The sequence below is a fragment of the Arachis duranensis genome, chromosome 1 (genome assembly GCF_000817695.3).
Source record: "Arachis duranensis cultivar V14167 chromosome 1, aradu.V14167.gnm2.J7QH, whole genome shotgun sequence".
Taxonomy (NCBI): Eukaryota; Viridiplantae; Streptophyta; class Magnoliopsida; order Fabales; family Fabaceae; genus Arachis; species Arachis duranensis.
This window is the reverse complement of record NC_029772.3, coordinates 3,442,477-3,466,818: the sequence shown is the minus strand read 5'-3', so window position 1 is coordinate 3,466,818 and position 24,342 is coordinate 3,442,477. Positions and strand designations below refer to the sequence as shown.

At 33.3% G+C, this 24,342-nt stretch overlaps 4 protein-coding genes across 5 annotated transcripts in view; all 4 read left to right on the top strand.

Annotated features, from left to right (window-relative positions):
* Positions 1-1,922: 1,922 nt before the first annotated feature.
* Positions 1,923-6,510, top strand: LOC107463001 (cytochrome P450 71D9). Its single transcript, XM_016081731.3, has 3 exons — positions 1,923-2,597; positions 3,023-3,341; positions 5,756-6,510. The coding sequence occupies exons 1-3, from the start codon at positions 1,969-1,971 to the stop codon at positions 6,365-6,367; spliced, it is 1,560 nt and encodes a 519-aa protein (XP_015937217.2). The 5' UTR covers positions 1,923-1,968; the 3' UTR covers positions 6,368-6,510.
* A 2,883-nt stretch (positions 6,511-9,393) lies between these two features.
* Positions 9,394-11,752, top strand: LOC107463080 (cytochrome P450 71D10). Its single transcript, XM_021134860.2, has 2 exons — positions 9,394-10,357; positions 11,059-11,752. Exons 1-2 carry the CDS (start codon positions 9,461-9,463, stop codon positions 11,683-11,685), a joined length of 1,524 nt encoding a protein of 507 aa, XP_020990519.1. The 5' UTR covers positions 9,394-9,460; the 3' UTR covers positions 11,686-11,752.
* Positions 11,753-14,849: 3,097 nt separating this feature from the next.
* On the top strand, positions 14,850-18,708 carry LOC107463169 (uncharacterized). Its single transcript, XM_016081947.3, has 5 exons — positions 14,850-15,771; positions 16,312-16,400; positions 16,478-17,211; positions 17,298-17,385; positions 17,461-18,708. The coding sequence occupies exons 1-5, from the start codon at positions 14,850-14,852 to the stop codon at positions 18,025-18,027; spliced, it is 2,400 nt and encodes a 799-aa protein (XP_015937433.1). The 3' UTR covers positions 18,028-18,708.
* Positions 18,709-20,085: 1,377 nt separating this feature from the next.
* LOC110277559 (rRNA-processing protein EFG1) overlaps positions 20,086-24,342 on the top strand; it is a 7,082-nt gene continuing 2,825 nt past the window's right edge. The window contains exon 1 of one of the 2 annotated variants that reach the window (XM_021134846.2): positions 20,086-20,470. In XM_021134846.2, the coding sequence (XP_020990505.2) occupies positions 20,352-20,470 (119 nt within the window). In that variant the 5' untranslated portion in view covers positions 20,086-20,351. Of the gene's footprint in view, positions 21,298-24,342 lie in introns of both variants that reach the window. The other variant, XM_052257903.1, reaches the window with a different exon arrangement.

The window sequence follows — 24,342 nt, the reverse complement described above, 5'->3', positions numbered from 1 at the left end:
AGTTCAATACCGCGGTGAATTAGTCCTTGGCCTACCGAGTTGGAAGATACCGTAGGAAACTAAAAAAAAAAATAAATAAAAATAATTCAAATTAAATTATATCTTTTAATTTTTTAATCTAAACTATTTAAATTATTTTAAATTATCCAGATCCATTTAAATAATAACTTTTCAGTTCACATACAATCAAACACTATACGCATGTCATAAAAATTGTTCTCAAGCGAAAAAATATCTCCCACACAACTATTTTGATTGCATGACTTTTACTACTTAATTATTTTTTTAATAAGTGCCAACATAATAACCCGACTAAACTTGAGGGCTCACCATATCATTATTCACTTATCTTTTAACCAAGTTATAACTTATTTTATTTTTTAAGCTTAGCTTGAATCATATGATCGGCAGACAAAACTTGAGGTTGTGATCCGTCATCCTATAACTTGGTCTTTATTGTGAATTATGAGTCATAACTCGACTTTATTTGCCTTCATTCTAAGTTTGTAACAAACGATCTTAATAACTATTATTCTAACTTAATGACCAACGGTCATGACATCAATTCTATTCATCAACCATATGCCTATAAAGGCACTAATTTCTATATCTAGAGAAACCATATAATAAGTTTTATTTCATGTATAATATTCTATATTCATAGAATTATTATATACACACACAATAAATTATATTTCATATCTAACATTCTATATTCATAGAATTATTATTATATACCACAAGATAAGTTTTATTTCATGTTTATCATTCTATAATTATAGAATTTTTATACATCTTAAATATTTACTGATTTGAGTATCAGAGTGTCTTTTACAGGTATTCACTCTCTGTGTTTTTCTTATCAAAGTATACATCCTTTAAAAACAAAGAAATAAGTTCAATTTTCTTTAAGACGAGATATACTTCAAAAATTCGTCCACACAATAACAAATTTTATTCTTTAAAAAATACTATCGATTCTTTTATGAAACATGTTGGGAATAGTCCCATTAACAAAGAAAAGATCTGCCACCAGGCGATAATTTATATTGAACCATCAAACTCGTTCACAGCTATCCTGGGTTGTATGCTTTGCCGCTCTCCATGTTGAATGTTTGTGATTCTATTTTGACCACGTAAGACACAAGTCTTATTAATTACATGGCTCCAACTTACACATATTACTCTAGAAACATCAAAGTCTAAGGCGTTTCTTGTCTTTAATTAATTCTTTGTATACCCACACACATTATCATAAAGTATATATTTTAATATAGAGTGTATATTTAAATAAGTCTTAACAAATTTTGTATCGGACATTGAAAAATTTTTTATATTAAAATTTTTAAATTTTATAAAAGTAAGATATAAATTATCTTAGTTAAATTTGTTATTTTTATTTAAACAAATAAATCTTTAAAAATGACGCAAAGATCTATATATCTTATTTTTAAAAAGTTCATAGACTTCAACGAAATAAATTTTTTTAAGAATAAAAATATTCTATACAAAATTTTTCAAGAATCTATTTAGGTATGGGAAAATATGAGGAGCCAATGAAATATTTATACAAATACAATGTGTACAATGGAGGTTTATGGAGTATTAGAGATATAATTATTAGTGTTACATTTTTCCATCAGCTGAATTTTTTGGGATGAGTGGTATCATGACATGGTATTAAAGCGCTAGATCTGAAAGGTCTAAATTTTTCGAGAAGATGTTTATTATCCCTTGTACTCGGATGGTTATTCTAAATAGTATAGAGGATGTTCATTTTATAACTTAATAGCATTGTACACATTATACAAATAGTCTATTGTCTCCCTAGCAGGATCCTTTAGGTATATACCCTTTAATATATTTGAGATGCATCCAAGTTAATTTGTCCCCTCACAAACCAATTATATGTCACGTTTTCATTATACATGTGCTTTTTCACTACCGAACCTTATCTTCCTTAAAACAATGGCCATTTTCTCTTCTCTTCCAACAATGGATTCTCCAATCCCTGCTATTAGCTTTACATCAATGATTATCTCCCTTCTCCTTTTCATGATCATGGCATACAAAATAATAATGATGAAAAACCCTAACAATAAATCCCTCAAGTTACCACCAGGGCCAAACAAGCTACCAATAATTGGAAACATACACAACCTTTTTGGCTCACCACTTCCCCACCATACATTGAGAGATTTATCCACAAAATATGGACCCTTGATGCATCTTAAGCTAGGTGAAGTTTCAACTATAGTGGTATCTTCACCTGAATATGCCAAGGAGTTCTTGAAAACCCATGACCTAAATTTTTCATCAAGAACTCCTATTCTAGCTTCAAAGATAATGTCCTATGGTTCTAAGGGTTTATCTTTTTCACCATATGGTGATTATTATAGACATTTAAGAAAGATTTGTGTGTTGGAGCTTTTAAGCTCTAAACGTGTCCAATCTTTCCAACCAATCAGAGTTGAAGAACTCAACAATCTCATCAAATTGATTGCTTCAAAAGAAGGGTCGCCTATCAATCTTTCCAAACAAGTGTTCTCAACAATATCTACTATTGCTTCAAGGTCTGCTTATGGCACCAAGTGCAGGTACTGTTGAAATTTCAAGTGTGAGTTGTTAAATTTAGATTAATAAAGAATATATATTTGAGAAGATTCATAAATTTAACTGTTTAAGATTTTGGGTTAAACAATAATGTCAAATCTGCTCTGTTGTTTTTCATTTAAAAGCAAATATCTAAATTGATTCCGAAAAAATTTCAAATCAGAGACTTGGTTTTTGAAAAATTTGTTTTTTTAGAAATTCCTAAGAATTATTTTTTACAGATAACTAGTGCAGATAAAATTATCTTAAACTTAAATTTGTTAAAAATTTATTTATCTAGTATATATATTAAGAATTTGATTGAAAGCGACAAAAAGACCAATCAATTTACAGGAGTAATTGATTTTTAGAATAATAAAAATTTATTAAAAATTAAAGTGTTCGATCTAAAATTGTTTGTGCTGGACAGGTACCACAAGGAATTCATATCAGTTGTTAGAGAAGCTACATTGATTTCAGGAGGTTTTGAGATTGGAGATTTGTACCCTTCTATTACATGGCTTCAATATGTCTCTGGATTGAAGCCCAAGCTTGAGAAATTGCACCGAGAAGCTGATCAAATAATGCAAAACATTTTCAGTGACCATAGAGAGATGAAAGCATCACAAGAACAGAGTGATGATGTAGAAGCAAATGAGTACCTCTTAGATGTGCTCTTGAAATTCCAGGATAGTAATAATCAGCAAGAGTTTCAATTAACAGATGATAGTATCAAGGCTGTGATATTGGTAAGCAAGTCTATCCCACTCCACCAATTATTATTATTATTATTGTATGCCATGAAAAGTTTTCATCTTCTCCTTTATAAATTAGACTTGTTTTAGGGGCTACAATTTTTAGATATAGATAATTTTAATGTAAAATACGATAATATTTGTTCATTTTAGTATTTTACACTGTTATGATGGTAGTATAAAATATCACTAACATTTTGTAAAATAAATATTTTTTTTAAATATAAAAAGACAAAATGTCACCAACGTTTTATAAAAAAATTATTTTTAATTATAAAATGAAAAAATGTCAGATATTTTGTAAAAAAATATTATTTTAATTATATAAAGAGCAATAATATTTAACACTTAATTTAGATTATTTTTAAAAATTTTACTACTCATAATTCAATATACAAAAATAAAAGTTTTATTTTGAAATTTCTATTTATGGTTTCGACTAGTAAAAATATAAATGAAACTTTTGAATTTTAATAGACACAAAATGATATATTGTGATAGATAAACTTTAAAAGAATTGATTCGAAAAGTTATGGCCAATAATTGAGACACATCAGCAATACAGTTAACTAACTCCTAAATCCTCATCAGCTCACAACTTGCATTAATGACCCCTCTGATAACAGATTCTATATATGAATTGGATTTCTGTCGTATTTTGACATGTAATGTTGAGTTGTGCCTGGGTCTTGATTGAGGATGTTTTATTTTTTAAAACATACAAAGGATACTAAGTCAAACAGATATCATTGATTTTAATATCTATAGTGTATTTTTGGTATGGGAGTGGATTCTCTCTAAAAAAAAAAAAATAGATGACATTAAGTGTTTAATCAAATTATTTATTGTTCTTTTTTTTATTTATTTTTAATCTCACTTATAAAATTAAAAATAAAAAATTATATTTTATTCTCTCAAATATTAAAAACAATGGAGAAATCTATTTCCAATACGTACATAAAACATTTCAATGTAGTATTTATATTTTAGTATGTATGTAACTTGTGCATAAACATAATGTTATTTATACGAGTTAAGGTCCACAGTGCCACAGTGGTCCTAACCACATGTATTAAAATGGTTCACAAAATTTTAATTACATTAATTATATTATTAAAATTGACAAAAATATACTATGTTCGTTATTATGGTAGCCTTAAATCCATGTGTGTACACCAAAATAAATAAACAATTAAATAAAATTAAAAAAAATGAGCAATGTGAGTGTATATTACGATGAACAATATTAAAAGATTATTCGAATTTATTATTTATGGTCATCACTTTTAATCATTAATATAATTTTTTAATTTAATAATTTAATATGATATTTTAACTTTTTAAATATTAATGGGTAACTCATTGTCAAGAATATTAAATTCTAATAATTCTATAGGATTCCTTTGTTATTATCTTTTGTGTCAGGTGCTTTGATATTTTATTTCTCCTTATGAATGAGGACCACAGTAGTACCTAGTCCCTACTACTAAATTTTGTGATAAATTTGGACCACTGCCCCCAAAATGATGGAAGGGACCTCAACACTGCATTGAATATTTGATTCCAATTATAAGATAGATCCATCTAATATCTTTGCTTGTTTCTTTCAGCCAGGCTATGTTATTTTTATTTGGTGCTATGCAACATCAACTATATATTAAAATATAAATTAATTTTTTAATTATATAAAATATTTAAAATATTTTTATTTTAATAAATATATATTATTTTTAAATTTATTTCAAAAATCCATATTAAAAACAAGAAAATTTAGTTTTTTTATTAAGACACACATGTCAAACGAGTGCCGTGTTTAAAATGTGTCTCATACATAAACATGACAATTCAGTAAAAGTGTTCGTGATTCATGAGATAAAAGTACCAATATAATTAATAATTATAAATTAAATATTTAGAAGTGACACACTAGTTTAAAATAAATATTCTCTCTCTCTGAAGAATTATAATAACATGAACCGAAAATTGTGTAACTCATTAAGAAATACAAGTTAATAACCAGTGTTTAAAATTAAAATTGCTCTGTTATGAAAGTAGCACTGCTTCCTTGGAATTTTAAGTCAGTTGTAAGCGGTAAATTAGTCAATAATATATTAATATATATCAAGGACTGATTTGATAATTTAAATTTATTGAGGTCTAAAATGTCCGATTAAATTTCTTATAAATTTTTTTAAAAGAAAAAGTTTAATGGACCAGCAATTTTATTAAATTCTGGCCAACATGTAACCAGCAAAGAAGAGTGAGTTATTAAATGAAACTCACATTAATCTCATACCATTAAAATCATCATTGATAGTTATTTGATGACTACAAATCACAAAATTGCTGGTGCTAGCATTTTTTTTTTAGAATATTACTAGTTAGTTTAACTTGATCTATGGTTGTAGGACATTTTTGCAGCCGGAACAGAGACATCAGCTACAACCGTATTGTGGGCAATGGCAGAGATGATTAAGAATCCATTGATAATGAAGAAGGCACAAGCTGAAGTAAGAGAAGTACTTGACAAAGAAGGAATAAGTGGCATTGAAAAACTAAAATACTTGAAATCAGTTGTGAAAGAGACACTGAGATTGCACCCTCCTGGTGCATTTTTACTTCCAAGAGAATGTGGACAAGATTGCGAGATCAATGGATATCACATACCTTCCAAAAGCAAAGTAATAATCAATGCTTGGGCGATTGGGAGAGACCCAAATCATTGGGTTGAGGCTGAAAGGTTCAACCCTGAAAGGTTCATGAATAGCACTATTGATTACATAGGAAACAACTTGGAACTCATTCCTTTTGGTGCTGGAAGAAGAATGTGCCCAGGAATCACGTTTGGGGTGGCGAGCACTGAGTCTACACTTGCAATGTTGTTGTATCATTTTGATTGGAAGCTTCCCAATGGAATGAAGATTCAGGAGTTGGATATGTCGGAAATTTTTGGAGTGGCAGTAATGAGAAAAGAAAATCTATGCCTTGTTCCCATTACTTCTCGTCCTATACGCAACTGAAGGTTTATGACAACAAAAACTATGGCAAAGATAAAATCAAGTTGTTAATTGTTGTAAGATCAAATAAGTGTAGTGTGTGTTTGTTTGGTAGGTAGAGATGTTCATCTTATTTCCATAATTGGTCTTGTATGTTGAATACATTATTTCTTATCATATTTTCATTATTTATTTTTGTTGAGAAACTTTCAAGCAAAGTAGTAATATAACAAATATCATGCACTATATTGTTGTTGCATTATGTTCGGTTGCTCGAGATCCGGACGAGTCGGAGGTGTCTCCTGAGTAGGAAGATGGGGATCAGGCTTGGTCCGGGTCCGTGGAGTGAGTTGCGGGCGTAGCCGACTTCACGAGCTCTTGGTAATGTGAGGGGGTGCCATATGCAAGGACACTCCGACGCTCAAGTCAGAAAATGTGCAGGCGGTTACGAGGGTAAAAATTATGGTGACGTACCTTGGAGGAGGAGTAGGACCCTCCCCTTATATACCTTGTCAGTAAGACGGGGCCCTACAAGGAGAGGCCTCCTTCCTAAAAGCTTCGTTCCCCATAACTGTCATGCAGCTGGTAGCAGATGTGCATTTTCCGGTCACAAACCGAATGGGTTATGTGCGCTGACCCGACTGCACAGATCGAGTTGTCCACGGGCCAGGTCGGTCATCATGTCCACCTGGACTGGGCCGCAATACATTATTAATAAATAATAATAATAAAAAGAATTGAGCTAAAAAAGATAAAAGAAATAGCTAGTAACTTAGTTAACTAGAATTGAATATTAAATCTAACAAATAAATTACTAAAATGGTATCTAAAAATTTATTTTACTCATAAAATAATCTTAAAAAATACAAACAATAAATAAATTTAAAATATTTAAAAAGATGACAAAATAATCATATATTAAATTAAATATATATTCTAAAATAAACTTTAGAAGTAGATATTGTTGATGGAGTCTTTCATAAATATTTTTAAAAAATTTTTTTATGTTAAGTAAATTTTTTAATTTTTATTTGTGAATGACAAATTTTTACTTTTAAAAATTGAAAAAAAAAAGTCTATGAATTAAATTATCCTCCAATTTCTTTTGTCGAAGTCTAAATAGTTATTTAAATATTTTATAAAAATACGAATAAAATAAAAAGTTATCTGATAACTATAAAATTCATTTACTACTTATAAAACTATGATACATTTTAGTTATCTTTTATCTTTTTAAAATTATTTAAGAATTTATTTATTTTTCTTATTTTTAAAAAGTACTTTTGTTAATATATAATATGAACTTTTGAACATTATTTTAATCGTTTATCCTAAATATAATTGAATAAAATCAAGACAATATGTTTTTAATTTTTTTTTTTGTTCGAAAGAGAAATTTTGATTGGGCTTCCTAGTTCCTAGGTGTATAATTAACCTAGGCGTTTAGGTTTTACGAATTTTCCAAGGCAAAAAAAAAGGGTTTTACGAATTTTCTATTTCTGATGTCTAGGAGTGGCAATGGATCGAATAGGAGTGGGTTTTTACTCTATCCGACTTTGCTTCGCTGTACAACAATCTGTATAGAACCTGCCCTATTTTTACTCGCAAATAGTAAAACGTTGAATCTTAACCCGCCTCACCTGTATTCGTCCCCTATAATAATTAAAATCTAATAAATAAAATTAAATTTCAAAATTTATATAACTATCATCACATACATAACATAAATTAAAATAAAAATTTAAATATGATACAATATTATTAATCATTTACTAATTATTTTACATATATTATACATATTATATATTAAAATTATATATATTACATATATAACGGGACAGATATTGTCTAAATCCGACCCCGTCCCGCCCCTTCCAAAAATTCCTCTCGCTAAAAATCAGCCTTAATGCGGAGCAGGTAATTACCCGCCCCGAGTAAGTAGGGTCGAGATGAATACTCACAAATTCAGGTGATATTGTCATCCTACTAATGTCCCCCTTTAAATTCCCAAAATTGTAACCAAAAACAAAAAATAAATCCTTACTTTCCCAACGTTAAGCAATTGTTTGGTTTGGGAAAAAATAAAAAAATAAAAAATATAAAAAATATTTTCTTTTACTTAAATATTAAAAAAATAGAAAAAAAGTTATTTTTTTAGTCTCACAAAAAAATGTTGTCTTTTATATAAAATATTACTCTTACTTATATTGTTATTATTAATTATGATAAAATATTATTTTAATTTTTAATAGTTGGATAAAGTCTTAATTCTTTTATACATTCTATTTTAATACTAAAAAATTTTAAATATTTTATTTTAATCGAAAATTTTTTTAAATAAGTTTAATGTTGTTTCGTTATTAAATTTGACACAAATAATTAGTATATTTAAAAAATAATAACGTTTAATTTCAGTACGTAAGTGACGTAAAACATCTTTTAATTCTCTGAGTGTTATAGGATTTAAGAATTTTTTTTTACCAAAAGGAAATTAAGAAGACAAAGTGTTATGAAAAAATTTTAATTATATTCTTCTAACACAAATGTTGTTAACATTCATATTATTTACTCTCTTAACTATTCATATAAATTTAACAATAGGACAACATCAAATTTATTTAAAATTTTTGATACAAAAATAAAACGTTTAAAACGTTAATGATTAAATTATAATTTGGTCTAAAAATTATGAACTAAAATAATACTTTATTCTACTAATTATTAATATAAACTTGATTTTAATAGTTCTAATATATTATTGTAATATAGATTTATATTTAAATATTATATTTATTAGATAAATAATTTAAATCAAATATATAAAATTATAATCTTTTGTAATATTTATAAAATACAATAAAAATAAATAAATAACAATATTTATATTTTATTTTATGACAAAAATAAATTTATTATTTTATACATTAATTATTTTCTCTCTTATTTTTTTCATCCAAACAATAAAAAAAATTTTCTATTTTTTTCATTTTCTTTTTTTCTATTTTCTTTACTCTTGTTTCCTCTTCTTATCCAAACAAGACTAAATGCCCACATATACTTCAGTACCATAATCTGCCTCTGCCATATCTAACCAAAAGCTATTCTTCCTTTCCAATCATGGAGTTTGTTCTCCACTATCTTTCTTCAAATTCAACCTTGTCCTTCTTTCTTTTCTTGTTCACGGCAGTGTTTATCATATTTTCAAGATCAAAACCGAAGCCACAAAACTCAAAATTGCCACCAGGACCATCTAAACTACCCTTCATAGGAAACATACACCAACTTAGTTCTATGCCTCACCGTGGCCTAACAAAATTATCACAAGAATATGGCCCTCTTATGCACATAAAACTAGGCTCACTCTCAACCATAGTTGTTTCTTCACCTGAAATGGCCAAAGAAGTTATGAGAACTCATGACATAATATTTGCAAATAGGCCTCACAATCTAGCTATTGATGTTATAACATATGGTTCTAAGGGAATGAGTTTTTCACCTTATGGAAGCTATTGGAGGCAGATGAGGAAGATTTGTACTTTTGAGCTATTAACACCGAAGCGAGTCGAATCGTTTCGATCAATCAGGGAACAAGAAGCATCGAATCTTGTTAAGGATTTAAGTTCCAATCATGGGTCTATCATTAATTTCAGCAAAGTTATATATTCTGTGTCATATGGATTAACATCAAGAGTGGCCTTTGGGGAAAAGTCAACGGATCAAGAAGCGTTCATACAAGTTATGAAGGATGTGTTGAAAGTTGTTTCTGGTTTCTCTTTGGCTGATTTGTATCCTTCAATTGGAGTGCTTAGTGTTGTGACAGGGTTAAGATCAAAAGCAGAGAGGATTCATCAAGAAGTGGATAGGATCCTCGAGAAGATTGTGAGAAATCACAAGGAAAGAAAGGAAATGAATGAGAAGTCAACGGAGGATATTGTTGATGTCTTATTAAAGCTTCAGAAGCAGAGCAACCTTGAGCACCCTCTATCTGACAATGTTATCAAAGCAACAATTTTGGTTAGTATTTTGAGATAAGAATTTACGTTATATGTGTGTTTTATTTTTTTTAATAAATATATTAATTTTTAAGAGTTAAAAAGAGTTGACACACCTGGTAAAGATTCGAAAAATATTTTAAAAAGACCTGGATTCTAGTTAATTTTGATTTTATACAAACTTTTCTCTTGATGTTTTAAATCTAAAGATAAAACTTTAATGGATTGACTAATATTAAATCCATCTAAATTTTTAAAAGTATTAAAATTAAGAATCCTTCTTACTTGCCAGAGAGTATTTATTAGAGGAATATTTGTGGAACTTCAGTGATTATGTTAGTTTAGTTAGAAAAGTTGTGGGTTCATTTTTTTTGAATATGAGAAGCATGTGTGTGTTGTGCATTATTGTGAAGAATGTAGATGCTAGACATAGATGTGGGACAATTTTTAAGTGATAAAGAAATCGGATCATCCGATTTATTTGCAAAAAAAAATTAAGTCTACTAATCGGACAGTCCTATTAGTGTGGAAGAGAAAATTTAAATTTTGACGAAAGTAATCGAACCCTCCAATTTATGTACCCAAAAATTGGACAGTCCAATTTTTACTCCTAACAACGTAAAATGTCTATACACTCCATAATTACGTCTTACACCGTTTTCTTCTATATCTAAATTAAAAAGTAAAAGTTGTGCAATAAAAAAGTTGAATTTCTTTTTGCAGGACATCTTTGCTGCGGGAAGCGGCACCTCAGCGAAAACATTAGAGTGGTCGATGTCAGAACTTATCAAGAACCCAAGCGTGATGGAAAGAGCACAAGCTGAGGTAAGAAGAGTCTTTGATTCAAGAGGGTGTGTCGACGAAGCCAACCTCCATGAACTCCACTACTTAAAATCAGTAATCAAAGAAACACTACGCCTCCATGCTCCTGTTCCTTTATTACTTCCAAGAGAATGCAGCGAGAAATGTGAAATCAATGGTTATGAAATCCCGGCTAAGAGCAGGGTCGTTGTTAATGCTTGGGGAATTGGGAGGGACCCAAGATACTGGAAGGAAGCTGAGAAGTTTGATCCAGAAAGGTTCATTGATGGTTCTGTTGATTTCAAAGGTGCAGATTTTGAGTTCATTCCATTTGGTGCTGGGAGAAGGATTTGTCCTGGAATCACATTTGGGGTTGCTAGTGTTGAACTCATACTTGCAAATTTGCTTTTTCATTTTGATTGGAAGATTCCAAATGGCGAGAAGCATGAAGATCTTGACATGTCTGAATCATTTGGATTGTCCGTTAGAAGAAAACATGATTTGTACTTGATTCCTTCGGTTATAAAACCACTCGTCCCAAAAATTTAAGCTAATAAAAAAAAGTAACATTAATAATTTGGGTTTGTTTGATTTTTACCTAGACTTTCTTTTCATTTTTATTTGTCTTATGCTATCTTTTATTTTTGGGTTCATCAAGGATTGAATTCTGATACTTATCCCAAAAATTTAAGCTGATATGAGAATATAATATTAATTGTTATATTTCTAACACTTGTGTGTATTATTACTCTTCTACTAATTAGGATCACAATGCAATGAAATCATATTCTTATGATTTATGTAAGTCACATTTTATAACATGGTTGGTCATATATGGTACAAAGGCTTAGTATGTGTCTAATTTTATTTAAAAATAATATGAAAATTTTTAGTTCCTCACGTTCACTTTGACAGTCTTGCAAAACACAGAAACAGTGTTATATTGGATTGGATTGGATGAAATTTAAGTTAAGTTTAGTCTTTAATAACATTAAATTAAGAGAGAATTTAGATTTTCTAAAACGAAAGTGATAAAGTAGTAAAATAAAAGATTAATTACTATTGATTTTGTAGTTTTATGAAATGTGTGATCTACTATTTTAATTTAAGAGCGATTAATTCATTATTTTATTATTTTATTAATTTGTTCATTTTAAAAAATCTTAAACTATTAAGATAAGTAATGTTAAAAATAAGAAAATAAAAAAATATTAAATACAAATACTAGTAAATATACTTGAAAATCAATTATAGCATCAAATTAAGGTAAGTGATATTGAAAATAACGAAATAGAAAAATATTAAATAGGATTATTGGGAAAGATACTTAAAAATCAATTTATATTTGATTTTACTTGCATATGAATTTTGTTTATTAGGAGTTGTCTAGTAATACGTTTCTTTATATTTTTATTAATTTTAAGTTCCTTTATGGTTTGTGTTCAACAAATTGAAAGATATAAGTAGATAGTCTATATCAATTATAATTTTAATTTATAAAAGAATAAAAATGTATTCTATTCTTTCTTATTCATTAACTGAACATTGTTTAATATACTGGCTCTTCAGAATAATTGATTCTTCTATCTTTTATATTTATTAATTTGAAATAAATATTAATTTGATACTTAAAAGATTTTAATGCTGATAAAATGGTCTCTAATTTTTTATATCAATAAAATAGTATTTGAACAATTTTAAAAATTGACAAGCGTATTTTTTAATTTTCTGGAGCACATTTCTAATGACAAAGATGCTGAAGTGGCCACTGAATTTTGATTATATGACATATTTCTTTGACTAATTATTGAATTGTCTTTTATAATTAATTAAATAATTACAAGTCGAAAAAATTCCCAATTCTTTTGTCCTAAACTACTCTCCTCCATGTCAACCACTACAAAAGAGTTTATCTTGCGCCTTTCACAGTCCATCTCCCTATTTCTCTATTATTGTTCCAGACATCACCACTACCATCACCATCGGTTTGAAAACCAGAGTCATATCCTTTTCAATCTATGATTGTATTTCTATTATACAATCTGATCAGCTAAACAACAAAACAAAAAATTCAGAAAGAGAAACAAAAAATAAAAATTGAAGAATAATAAAAAAATTAGTTCAGCAGCAACTCCAAGAACACAAATTATATTCATCAGACATCAGCATTCATTAACTCCATTAATAAAAAAAATTCAGCATAAGCTAGTTTTAATTTTGTTCACATTCAAAAGATGAAATGCGAAGAGGTTGACTTACCAGAAGGAAGAGTGGCCGCTGGCGACGAAGAACGATTTTGTTGGAGGTGGCGATAAAGACTGGACTGCAACGAAGACAATTCTCCTCTGATGCGACCAAGGTGATGCTTCTACCTATGATATGACGGACGATTCTGCCTCTAACGATTCTCCTCAGGCGCGCAAAGACGACGTTCTCCTCAGGTTGAGTCAGGCAGACGATGATGATATTCTCCTCAATTGGTCAAGCGCGCAAAGACGACGTTCTCCTGGACTGGGTCAGGCACGCGACAACGATCTTCTTAGGTTGGGTGACAGGCGTGCAACAACGGTTTCTGCGGTGACCTTGAGAGTGAGAAGGAAAAGCAGTGAGAGAAGATGAGCTCGACGGTGAGAGGGGAGGAAGATGGCAGACAACCGTGAAAGGGGAGGAAGGTGACAGACGTTAGTGACAGAAGAGGTCGAAGTATATTTTCCAGCTTAATAAAACTTAGAACAAAAGATGGGAGATTTTCAATTTTTAAACTAATTATAAAGGACAATTTACTAATTAGCTAAAGAGACATGTCATATTAGCAAAATTTGATGGTCGTTCTTCTCATTGAAAATATGTTCTGACAAAGTTAGGACACACTTGTCAAATTTTAAAATTATTCCATGACTATTTTGTTAATAATAAAACTCAAGTATCATTTTATCAGCGTTAGCGTTAGATTCTTTCAAACACCAAATTTATATTTATCTCTTATTTAATTTATTTAAATAATTTTTAAAAAACAACATTAAATTACCGATTAAACTAAGAGGCAAAAGAATCAAATACTATGAAGGAGAAGATTTAATTTATTTTAAAAATCATTCTTAATTTTAAGTTTTTTTAATAATCGTTAATTACTGTGAAATAAATTGTTAATCAGCAGTTGTAAATTGTAGTCAAAGCACAATATCCCCCCATCAAGAAAAGTTTTTATTCTGGTATAAGTGTTATATTTTAAAAATTTATAATNTTTTTAAAAAAAATATTCGTTTATTTATTTAATATAAGATAAAATATAAAATATTTTTAAAGTAAATATTTTAGAATTAATGTATTTTATAAAAAAACTAATAAAATTTAATTATAAAATACATAATTACTTGAAAAGCATAATTCGTGGCTTCCAGCTAATTATAATGTCAGTGTCTTCAGGGCATCCAAGTAATTCGCTGCAACTTCCACCAGACCAGATTATCATGTGTCTTCATAGTTGATAATTTACTTTTCACAGCTAAAAAAAAAACAATTTTATTATAAAAAAAAATACAACTTTTACCACACTATTCCCATTTCCCAGTTGCCACTTCCCTTTCACAAGCCTTTTATTTTTTTTTTAGCGCCATCAAATTCAATTGAAAACAATTCTCCACCACCCTTAACCTCCCTTCTCATTCTCAATAAATCTTTGTTCTCAAGCTTCGTCTTTTCCGGGTTCCCACATGTCTCTCCGATCCCAAACCCCAAAAACCGTTTCGGTCTCATTGCGAGGGGCTTCGGCTGCTCAAACCAACAAAAACGACACTCACAACAACCAAAACGACACCCCCATCCCCACCCTCGTGTCCGAGTTGCGAGCCACCATCACTCGCGATTTTGACCGAGTCGAACGCGCCTTGCTCGAAAGGGAATCACGTCTCATCGTGGCGATTCAACAGAAGGAAAAGGAAATCGCGTCCCTCAAAGTGAAAGACTGTATCCAAAGCTTGGATAAGTTGAACCCCGAATCACATCTCAGGGAGTTCAGAAATGGAGGAGCAAATGTTAAGAAAGAGGAGAATGTCGGTTCTGATTCGAGCGTTGCTGGAAAGTGCATGCATTGTTTGGAGATGAAGGACGAATTGGAGAAAGAAAAGGATGTGAGTGAGTCTCTTAGGGATAGGAACATGCAGTTGGAGTTTGAAAAGTCTGAGCTCTTAGAAGAGAAGAAGAAATGGGATGATCAGAGAGGTTTTGTTGAGGATCTTATGAAGAGGATCATTGAATTGGAAGCTGAGAAGTGCGGATTATTGGAAGAGAAAAAGAAATGGGATGCTGACAAGAGTGGGATTGATGGATTGAGGAAGGAGGAGAGCCATGGCGCCCATGAGGCGTATAGGAAGAGGAAGTTCATTGAATTGTGTGAGAGGGTTTCAAGGTTGAAGAGAGAGACTGCTGAGGATGATAAGTTGATATCTTTGGATGACAATGGAGATGCTGATGACGGTGATGGGAGCAACACTGAAGAGAATAAAACGGTTCAGATTGATGATAGTGTTGAGAAAGATTCTGTGGAAAGGAATGAAAATGTTGGTCATTCTTCAAGAGATTCAACTATACTGATCATACCAAGCAAAGATGGTCTTGGTGTAACTGCTGCTTCAGGTAATTGGATATATATATACGCCTTGATTTTAATTGCAAGTTTACTGAATTGGTTGGAATGAATGTAATTTGCAAAAAGCTTTGTGGATAGTATATGGTATAATTTATATAGAAAATCAATTTAGATTAGTATAAATTTAAATTACTATAGTTAGATTTAGAATAGAATAAATTTTTAAACTAGTGTAGTTAGATCAGTATAAATATTAGTATAGAAATTAAGAATTGAAATAAGATAATATTAGTATAATTTTAATTCTTTTAACATAATATACTTTTATTTAGTAATTTCAATCTTCATTTAGGATAACTAACTTTAGCTTAGGGTTTAAGTGTTATTATTTTTCATATTAGTATAAATAAATTATAATTTTATTTTAAGTGGCAATGTTATAAATATTTATGTTGGTATTATGTTATTTAAATTTAAATTTAAATTTCTCAGTTTAGGATTATTATGCTTTAAATATTTAGTCCTTGAATTGTGGAAATTATTTGTTATTTTTTCTTTTCATTTTTGAAGTTGTACATTGTGTGCAGAGATAGAACCCGATTTGCGAAGAGATTACGAAGACACCTTGTACAGACTAGACAAGGTAGAGCACATTGCAGGAAGGCTTGAGCAATTGGTATAGAACTTATATTTTGTTTTATTGTGTTTTCTGCTTTGCAACATTTAATCTAATTGACTATTCTTTTTTTATAGCCTGCCAGAGTCTTACGGACGCGACGACGCATACCCACGCGGCCGAGCGAGCTAGTCAGGCCGCTCCTTAGACGAGCAGGTTTTGAACATGTGGCTTTTATTCTTCAGTTCGAGCATGATTATGCGTTGGTCTCTGCATTAGTTGAGAGGTGGCGACCTGAGACACACACCTTTCATTTGCCGTGTGGGGAGATGAGTATCACTCTTCAAGACGTGGCTTATCAGTTGGGGCTTCGGATTAGTGGAGATCCTGTTAGTGGTTGCATGGCAGGCTGGGAGCTTTTTTATGAAGGACGGAGCATTGTTGACATATGTCAGCAGTTACTAGGAGCTGTACCAGGACCTGCTGATAGACAGAAATGGAACATCAACTTGTCCTGGTTCAGAGAGACTGTGTGCGGGAATTTGGAAGAGGACGCAACGCCTGAACGACTTCTTCAGTACACCAGAGGGTATATTATGCAACTTATCGGGGGATTCTTATTTCCGGATCAGTCCAACACCCGAGTTCACCTCAGGTGGCTGCCTCTTTTGGAAGACTTGGATCAATGTGGTCAGCTGAGTTGGGGTTCTGCTGTGCTTGCCTTTTTGTACCGCATGTTGTGCCGGGGAACATGTTACACGCAGCATAACATGGGTGGTTGCATGAGCTTGTTGTTATCGTGGGCTTACCATCGTATCCCCTCATGTCGCCCACAAGGATTTGACCAGCGGAGGTTTCCATTGGTTGAGAGGTAATAATGTGATCTGTTTTTTTGTTTTTATTATTTGAACTTATGGTGTACGGATGTATAATTCTTGATGGCTCATTACATTGCAGGTGGGTTGGTTATGAGCAGCGCAATGACTCTGAAGAGTTTAGACTTCGGTGGTGGAGACGGCTTCTCAACAACCTTGATATTCATAATGTATGTGTTCCTTGCATTTGTCATTTTGTATACCAGTTGCCTTGTTATTTACTGTGTTATGTGGATATTGTGTAGGTTGAGTGGATCCCGTATGCTGACCCAGATATCCAGCATATTCTGCCACCGATTGTGTTTGAGGGTGAGGAGTCATGGAATGCCGTCTGTCCACTGTTGTGCTTTTCGATTGTAGAGTGGCATCAAGTGGATCGTGTTGTGAGGCAACTGAGTGGTTTGCAGCACATTCCTACACGTCCACTGAACATTGATGAGATGCACGTGCACAATGGACGATTTGGTAGGAACGAGTGGTACCCTGACTACTTGAGTGGTTGGTACGACATGTGGCGGGACAGGGGGCTCAGTCGGGTGCGTATTTATCACAGCATTGATCTGCGTCCCTCGCAGAAGTACATACAATGGTACCTTGGGTGGGCACATCTAGTCTTGGTTGGGCACGGTGACCAGCAGGATCCTATAGCTGGACACATACCACCTGATCTGTCAGATTACACGCCCCACGCTCCTGAGATTCGACAACCAAAGGATGGGGATTTACCAGAGTTGCATCCTGGAGGAGGGCGACAGCTTAGGAGAGTCAGACGCAATGCTAAGCACAGACACGAGGCTCACCTGAGAGAATAGGAGCCTAGAGATGATGATATCGGGGTTTTGCGATTCACAAGTGCTATCCCTGAGGATTACCTTACTCTTGAACCACTATGTCCAACACTGTCTTTACAGGCCGTCGTAGATGGACTCGCCAATCCAAGTCATCAGATGATCCACCTATATAGCAGTCATGCTTGAGACAGCCTACTCATGATTAGCCTGATCCATCCTATTGTTGTGTGCCTCAATTCTAGTCACTGGATCTAGTATCGGCATTTGTGAATCAAGGATTTGGTATTCAACCGGGACCTATGATGGATCAGTTTTAGATTATGGTCGGATCGTCGTTTTCAGGTGCAGCAGGACCATCGCTTCCACAGGTAGAGCATACCGCGTTGTAACGTCTGGGGGTAGCCCGGCGTATTATGTTCAGGAATGTGCACTGATGCATGCCTCTCCCCCACCCTCAATTTATGCCTCACGACATGTGAATGATCCTCGTCCTGAGATACCTCCTCACTTGTGGGTCTTACGGATTTCATGATACCATATTTTAAAGACTCTAGTGTTGATGCACCACGCGGCAGAGGGCAGAGGGGCATCCGTCACGGGAGGCTGCCTCGAGCCACCACTTCCTAGGCGTGGTGGACACGGAGCCAAGGGTAGTTGTTATTACGCTTATTTATTTATGACTAGATCCTTTTATGAGGCATGTACACCTAATGTTAGATAGTTCGATGAACTTTTGTTATTTTTTTTTGGTATAGTTTGATATCTGTATAATTCATTATAAATGTCATAATTGATGGATAAGATTGCATAATAATATAGGAAAATTATCACCTGTGCAGCACCTGAAGTGCGGAAGCGGAACATGATATTCATTGTACGAAAGTGTAGCCCGCTAATTGTTTGTCGTATAGTGGATAAGATAATTACGCAAATGACGTTTGTGAATGGCGGAACTAACTCAGAAACAGAAACAAATTAAACAAGCTGGTTGTGGTTTGATGGCTTAAGAATTCTTTTTTACGGTTGGATTTTGGTGGGTTTGGAAGCACCGAAACAATTATGTATTCAATTTGAATAACCGTTGAAACAAGAAAAAGATAGTTTATCTTATACGTAACTCAGCTCAGTGATTTTCTTCAACTTCAAATCAGTTAAAAGAATGTGATTCCCTCTTCTCTTTTGAGTGTATAACAACCCTCCTTTAAATATGACAAAAGTAAATTATGATGCAAGCTTGAGAATTGAAGACCATCTTGAAGGGTGTGAATCTCTAATTTGAAAAAATTTGGACAATTGATTACTAGGTCATTTGGGCTCTATTATTTCTGATTGCATTCTTAGAGCTTTTTGCTATTTTGTATGGTCTTTTATTAGTTTGAAAATATAGTTGTAAAAATGTCATCTGTAAAATGGTGGATCTAAAAATTTTTCTTCTAGATTAGTAGGTGTTGGTTTGGATTAATTTTTTTTAATGAATTTTTTTAAATAAAATATTTTTATTTAATTTAAAATCTATTTGGTTAAGTCTTGTAAAAAAAGTACTTTTATTAAAAAAATAAATTACTTTTTTTTAACTAATAATACTTTACTTTTAAAAGAAACAAAAGTAAAGACATTTTTAATATTTAAATTTTTTTAAAAGTCTATTTAAATATAAAATAATTTTTATCTGTTAAAAAAATATTCTTTTTCAAAATAATAAAAAATATAAATACTTTTTTTTAAAGCCAAGTTAAATTATCCTAAAAAGCATTCTTGGTGTTCAGAGAATATAAATACTTGTTCATGAAAATTAGAGATACTTTTAAGAAATTTCATTGCAAATGAAATGCATATTCTACGCATTGCAATGCAAATGGCACTGTAAATCTTATTGACAAACCAAACTGCTTGGAATTGTATTTCTCAAACGGAGTGACTTTATTCTTAAAAAATCTCATTCTCCTTAACTTTCTTTCCCGTTATTCAGAAAAAAGAAAAAAAAATCTTGTTGTCAAAATATCCGAGACAGAGAATGAGAGAAAAGAAAAGGAAAAATCAGTAAGCAATCAAGAAAAAAGATTAGTAAACGATGACTTATTGACTTAATCCCAATCTAAATGCGTAGTTTTAGCATGCAATTTTAGTAATCACTAATCACTATCAGGGATCAACAGTCACCTTCCCACTATTCCCATTTCTCAGTGCCATGAAATAAAATTGAAACATTTCTCCACCACCACCACCTCCACGACGCTTAACCTCCCTGCTAATTCTCAGTACATTTCTTTTCTTAGGCTTTACAACACACTCTCATTCTCTCTCTCTCTCTGTTTTTCAAGCTTCGTCATTTCCCCGGTTTCCACATGTCCCTCCGTTCGCAAACCCCCAAAACCGTTCCCGTCTCACTGCGAGGGGCTTCGGCTGCTCACACCAACCAAAATGAAACTACCATCCCCGGCCTCGTGTCCGAGTTGCGAGCCACCTTCCTCACTCGGGATTTTGACCGAGTCGAACGCGCCTTGCTCGAGAGGGAATCACGCCTCGTCGCGGCGATTCAAGAGAAGGATCAGGAAATTGCGTCCCTCAAAGTGAAAGACAGTATCCACACCTTGGATAAGTTGAACCTCGAATCGCAGCTCAAGGAGTTCAGAAATGGAGGATCAAAGGTCTTCGTTGAGGTTAAGAAGGAGGAGAATGTTGATTCTGATTTGAGCGGTGCTGGAAAGTGCATGCATTGTTTGGAGATGAAGAACGAATTGGAAAAAGAGAAGGGTGTGAGTGAGTCTCTTAGGGATAGGAACATGCAGTTGGAATTTGAGAAGTCTGAGCTCTTGGAAGAGAAGAAGAAATGGGATGATCAGAGATGTGTTGTTGATGATCTTAAGAAAAGGAACATCGAATTGGAAGCTGAAAAGTGTGGGTTATTGGAGGAGAAGAAGAAATGGGATGATGCTAAGGGTGGGATTGATGGGTTGAGGGAGGAGGAGAGACATGGTGCCGATGAGGCATCGATTGAGTATTGGAAGAGGAAGTTCATTGAATTGAGTGAGAGGGTTTCGAGGTTGGAGAGAGAGACTGCTGAGAATGATGATGATGATGATGATGATGATGATGATGATGATGATGATGATGATGGAGGTGGTGGTGGTGGTGGCGGCCATGATGGTGATGGGAGCAACAGTGAAGAGAATAAAACGGGTGTTGAGAAAGATGCTTTGGAAAGGAATGAAAATGTTGGTCTTTCTTCAAGGGATTCGGCTACACTAATCATACCAAGCAAAGATGGTGCTGGTGTTACTGCTGCTTCAGGTAATTGGATATATAATCTTGATTTTAATTGGAAATTTACTGAATTGGTAGAACTGGATGGAATGCATGTAATTTGCAAAGCTTTGTGGATAGTGTATGGTATAGTTTATTGGAAGAATCTATTTGTATATCTTTTTTTTTTGTTTCATCTGTTTTTTTTTCCTTGAAAAAAATGATGGAAAATTATACTAAAGGTTGTTGAGAAGCTTGTGGGGTATAAAATTCTGAGGATCAAAATTGAGTGTTCATATAGCGATACTAATTTTTTGTGTGAGGTTTAGGTCATGACTCTGATTTGTTTTGTAAAAAGTAAAACAATGGCGTTTTTGGTGATTGATTGTGTCAATATGAAACATAGAACTATATCAATTGATGATTGTTTTTTCTTTTGTATTTTGGGAATTTCATGTTGAGATAGTTAAAAGAAGGGAAAGTAAAGGGAAGGTTTAAATATTAAGGAAGGAGAGTTTAGTTAATTATTTGCCTCCCCGTCGTTGCCGTTGATCTCAACTGCAGTGGTGGCGTAGAGGTTGGTATCGTTGATAGGGTGCCAATTTCTTTACCGTGTGGGGCACCGGCTAGTATGAATGATGTATTGCCGGATGATGATGACAATGATGATGTGGAGCTAGACATCATTGCTGATGATAGTGGCGATGACATTACAACGAGTAATCCAGCTGGGGCTGGCAGTGGTTCTTGCTCTGGGTCTCAACAGTACTCTTCGCACTTTTCATTTTTGGATTTGGATGCCATGAGACAGGAGGGGGTTCCTGGGGAGCCCACCGGATTTGGTGCCAGAGATACCTAGGGTACCGGAGGTCTTATAGAGTTCCAGGTTGGTCAGCAATTTCAGGATAAAGAGGAGGCTGTGTTAAGCGTGAAGACGTATAGCATCCGACGCGGGGTACAGTACAAAATGGTGGAGTCCGATTATCGCTGGTACGTTGGTAAGTGTATCGAATTTGGGAACGGGTGCGCATGGTTGATTAGGTTAAGTCTCCGACAACGCAAGAGTATTTGGGAGGTAAAACGGTACAACGGACCTCATACTTGTCTTGCAACGTCGATTTCGAGCGATCACAGGAATCTTGATTATCATGTGATATTGGCTTTCATCATGCCAATGGTTAGAGCTGATGTATCTGTCTGCATCAAGGTACTGCTGAATGCGACAGAGACATATTTTGGGTTCAGGTCGACTTATAGGAGGGTTTGGTTGGCTAAGCAGAAGGCTGTGACATAGATTTACAGAGATTGGAATGAGTCATACAACGAGCTGTCGCGATGGGTCTTAGGTGTGCAGACGATACCTGGTAATGTTGCAGTGCTAAGGACGAGTCCTGTTCGAGGGGGGCAGGTGGACGGCTCGCAAGCCTATTTTCACTAGCTTTTTTGGACGTTCCCACCATGTATTGAAGCATTCTGGCATTGCAAACTGTTGGTGAGTATTGATGGGACCCACCTGTATGGTAAATACGGGGATACACTGCTCGTTGTAATTGCATAGGACAAGAACTCCAACATCCTGCCGGTGGCATTTGCACTCTTGGAGGGTAAGAATGCGGAGTCTTGATCGTTTTTTCTATTCCATCTCCGCCAGCACGTGACCCCGCAGCCGGGTATCCTGGTGATATCAGATAGGCACAATGGAATCAAGGCTGCACTTGAGGCTCCCGACAGAGGTTGGCTACCACCTGCTGCATATTGTGCATTCTGTATTCGACATGTGGCCGCAAATTTTGCCCTCACTTTTAAGGGCAAGGATGCAAGGAGGCTTCTTGTGAATGCGTCTAGACGCATACCCTGCTACCGTCACATGCTCGTAATACATCGGTGGGGCTGCAAAAAGAATGTACCACAATGTCTCTCAGTTCGGAACATATTCATACAACATCATTCACTAATGCACACTACCAAGTAATGTAACGCCTTAACATGGAAAATAACACCATATATCGATCAAACTGGGCCTATCGAGCAAATATCTTTAAATCATATTTCTTAAAAAAAAGAAAAATATTACGATACAAAAATTTGGATTACCGATTACTATTCATGTTAAAAAATAATCTTACTTTTATAAAGTTTGACCAGTTGTTGTCCTTACTTCTAACACTATCCTATTTATTTGTGATCACTAATAAATTACTAGCAAAAACCACTTATATAACAATCCTATCTAACTTAACGACCCTACATAATGACTATCATTCTAACATATAAAAGGCAAGAATATGAAAAAAAAACTCATTAAATCCTAAATTAAAGGAAAAAGTTCGCACTAACCTCCTCATTGATGACAATGACTATATGGGCGACTCCATTCAAACGATAAAATCTGTCCGGGTTATACCCCATTAACTGAATATTCTGTTCAACCCTTTCTTGGAGTCGTTTGGAAACACTTTTTTCTGGGATTTGGTGGGTCAGGGGTTTAAAATAGTGGTTCGAATGAGGTTGTCTCGAACACTATTTATAGGCAAAATCATTGTAATTCGAATTGGGTTGTTTCGAAATACCATAGGTAACTAATTTGTGGGTAATTCGAATCAGCATGCTTCGAATTACTATGTGAGTTGAAACCAGGTGCTAGTTCGAAACATACCAATTCGAACTAGTATGTAATTCGAATAAGGGTGATTTGAATTACTATGATGATTTGATCGATGCCTAATTTGACTTGCATTCAAACTACAGAAAAACATACTCCTGGTAAATCCTTGTGACATTTTTCTCTTCTACAGAATAGTGTAAAATCTATCTCAACTTGGTTGATATGCATGTTTTGCCCTAGTTTTAGCATGCAATTTTAGTAATCACTGATCACCTTCCCACTATTCCCATTTCTCAGTTGCCAGTTCCCTTTCACAAGCGTCTTTTTGAGCGCCATGAAATAAAATTGAAACATTTCTCCACCACTACCACCTCCACGACGCTTAACCTCCCTGCTAATTCTCAATACATTTCTTTTCTTAGGCTTTACAACACACTCTCATTTTCTCTCTCTCTCTCTCTCTCTCTCTCTCTCTCTCTCTCTCTCTC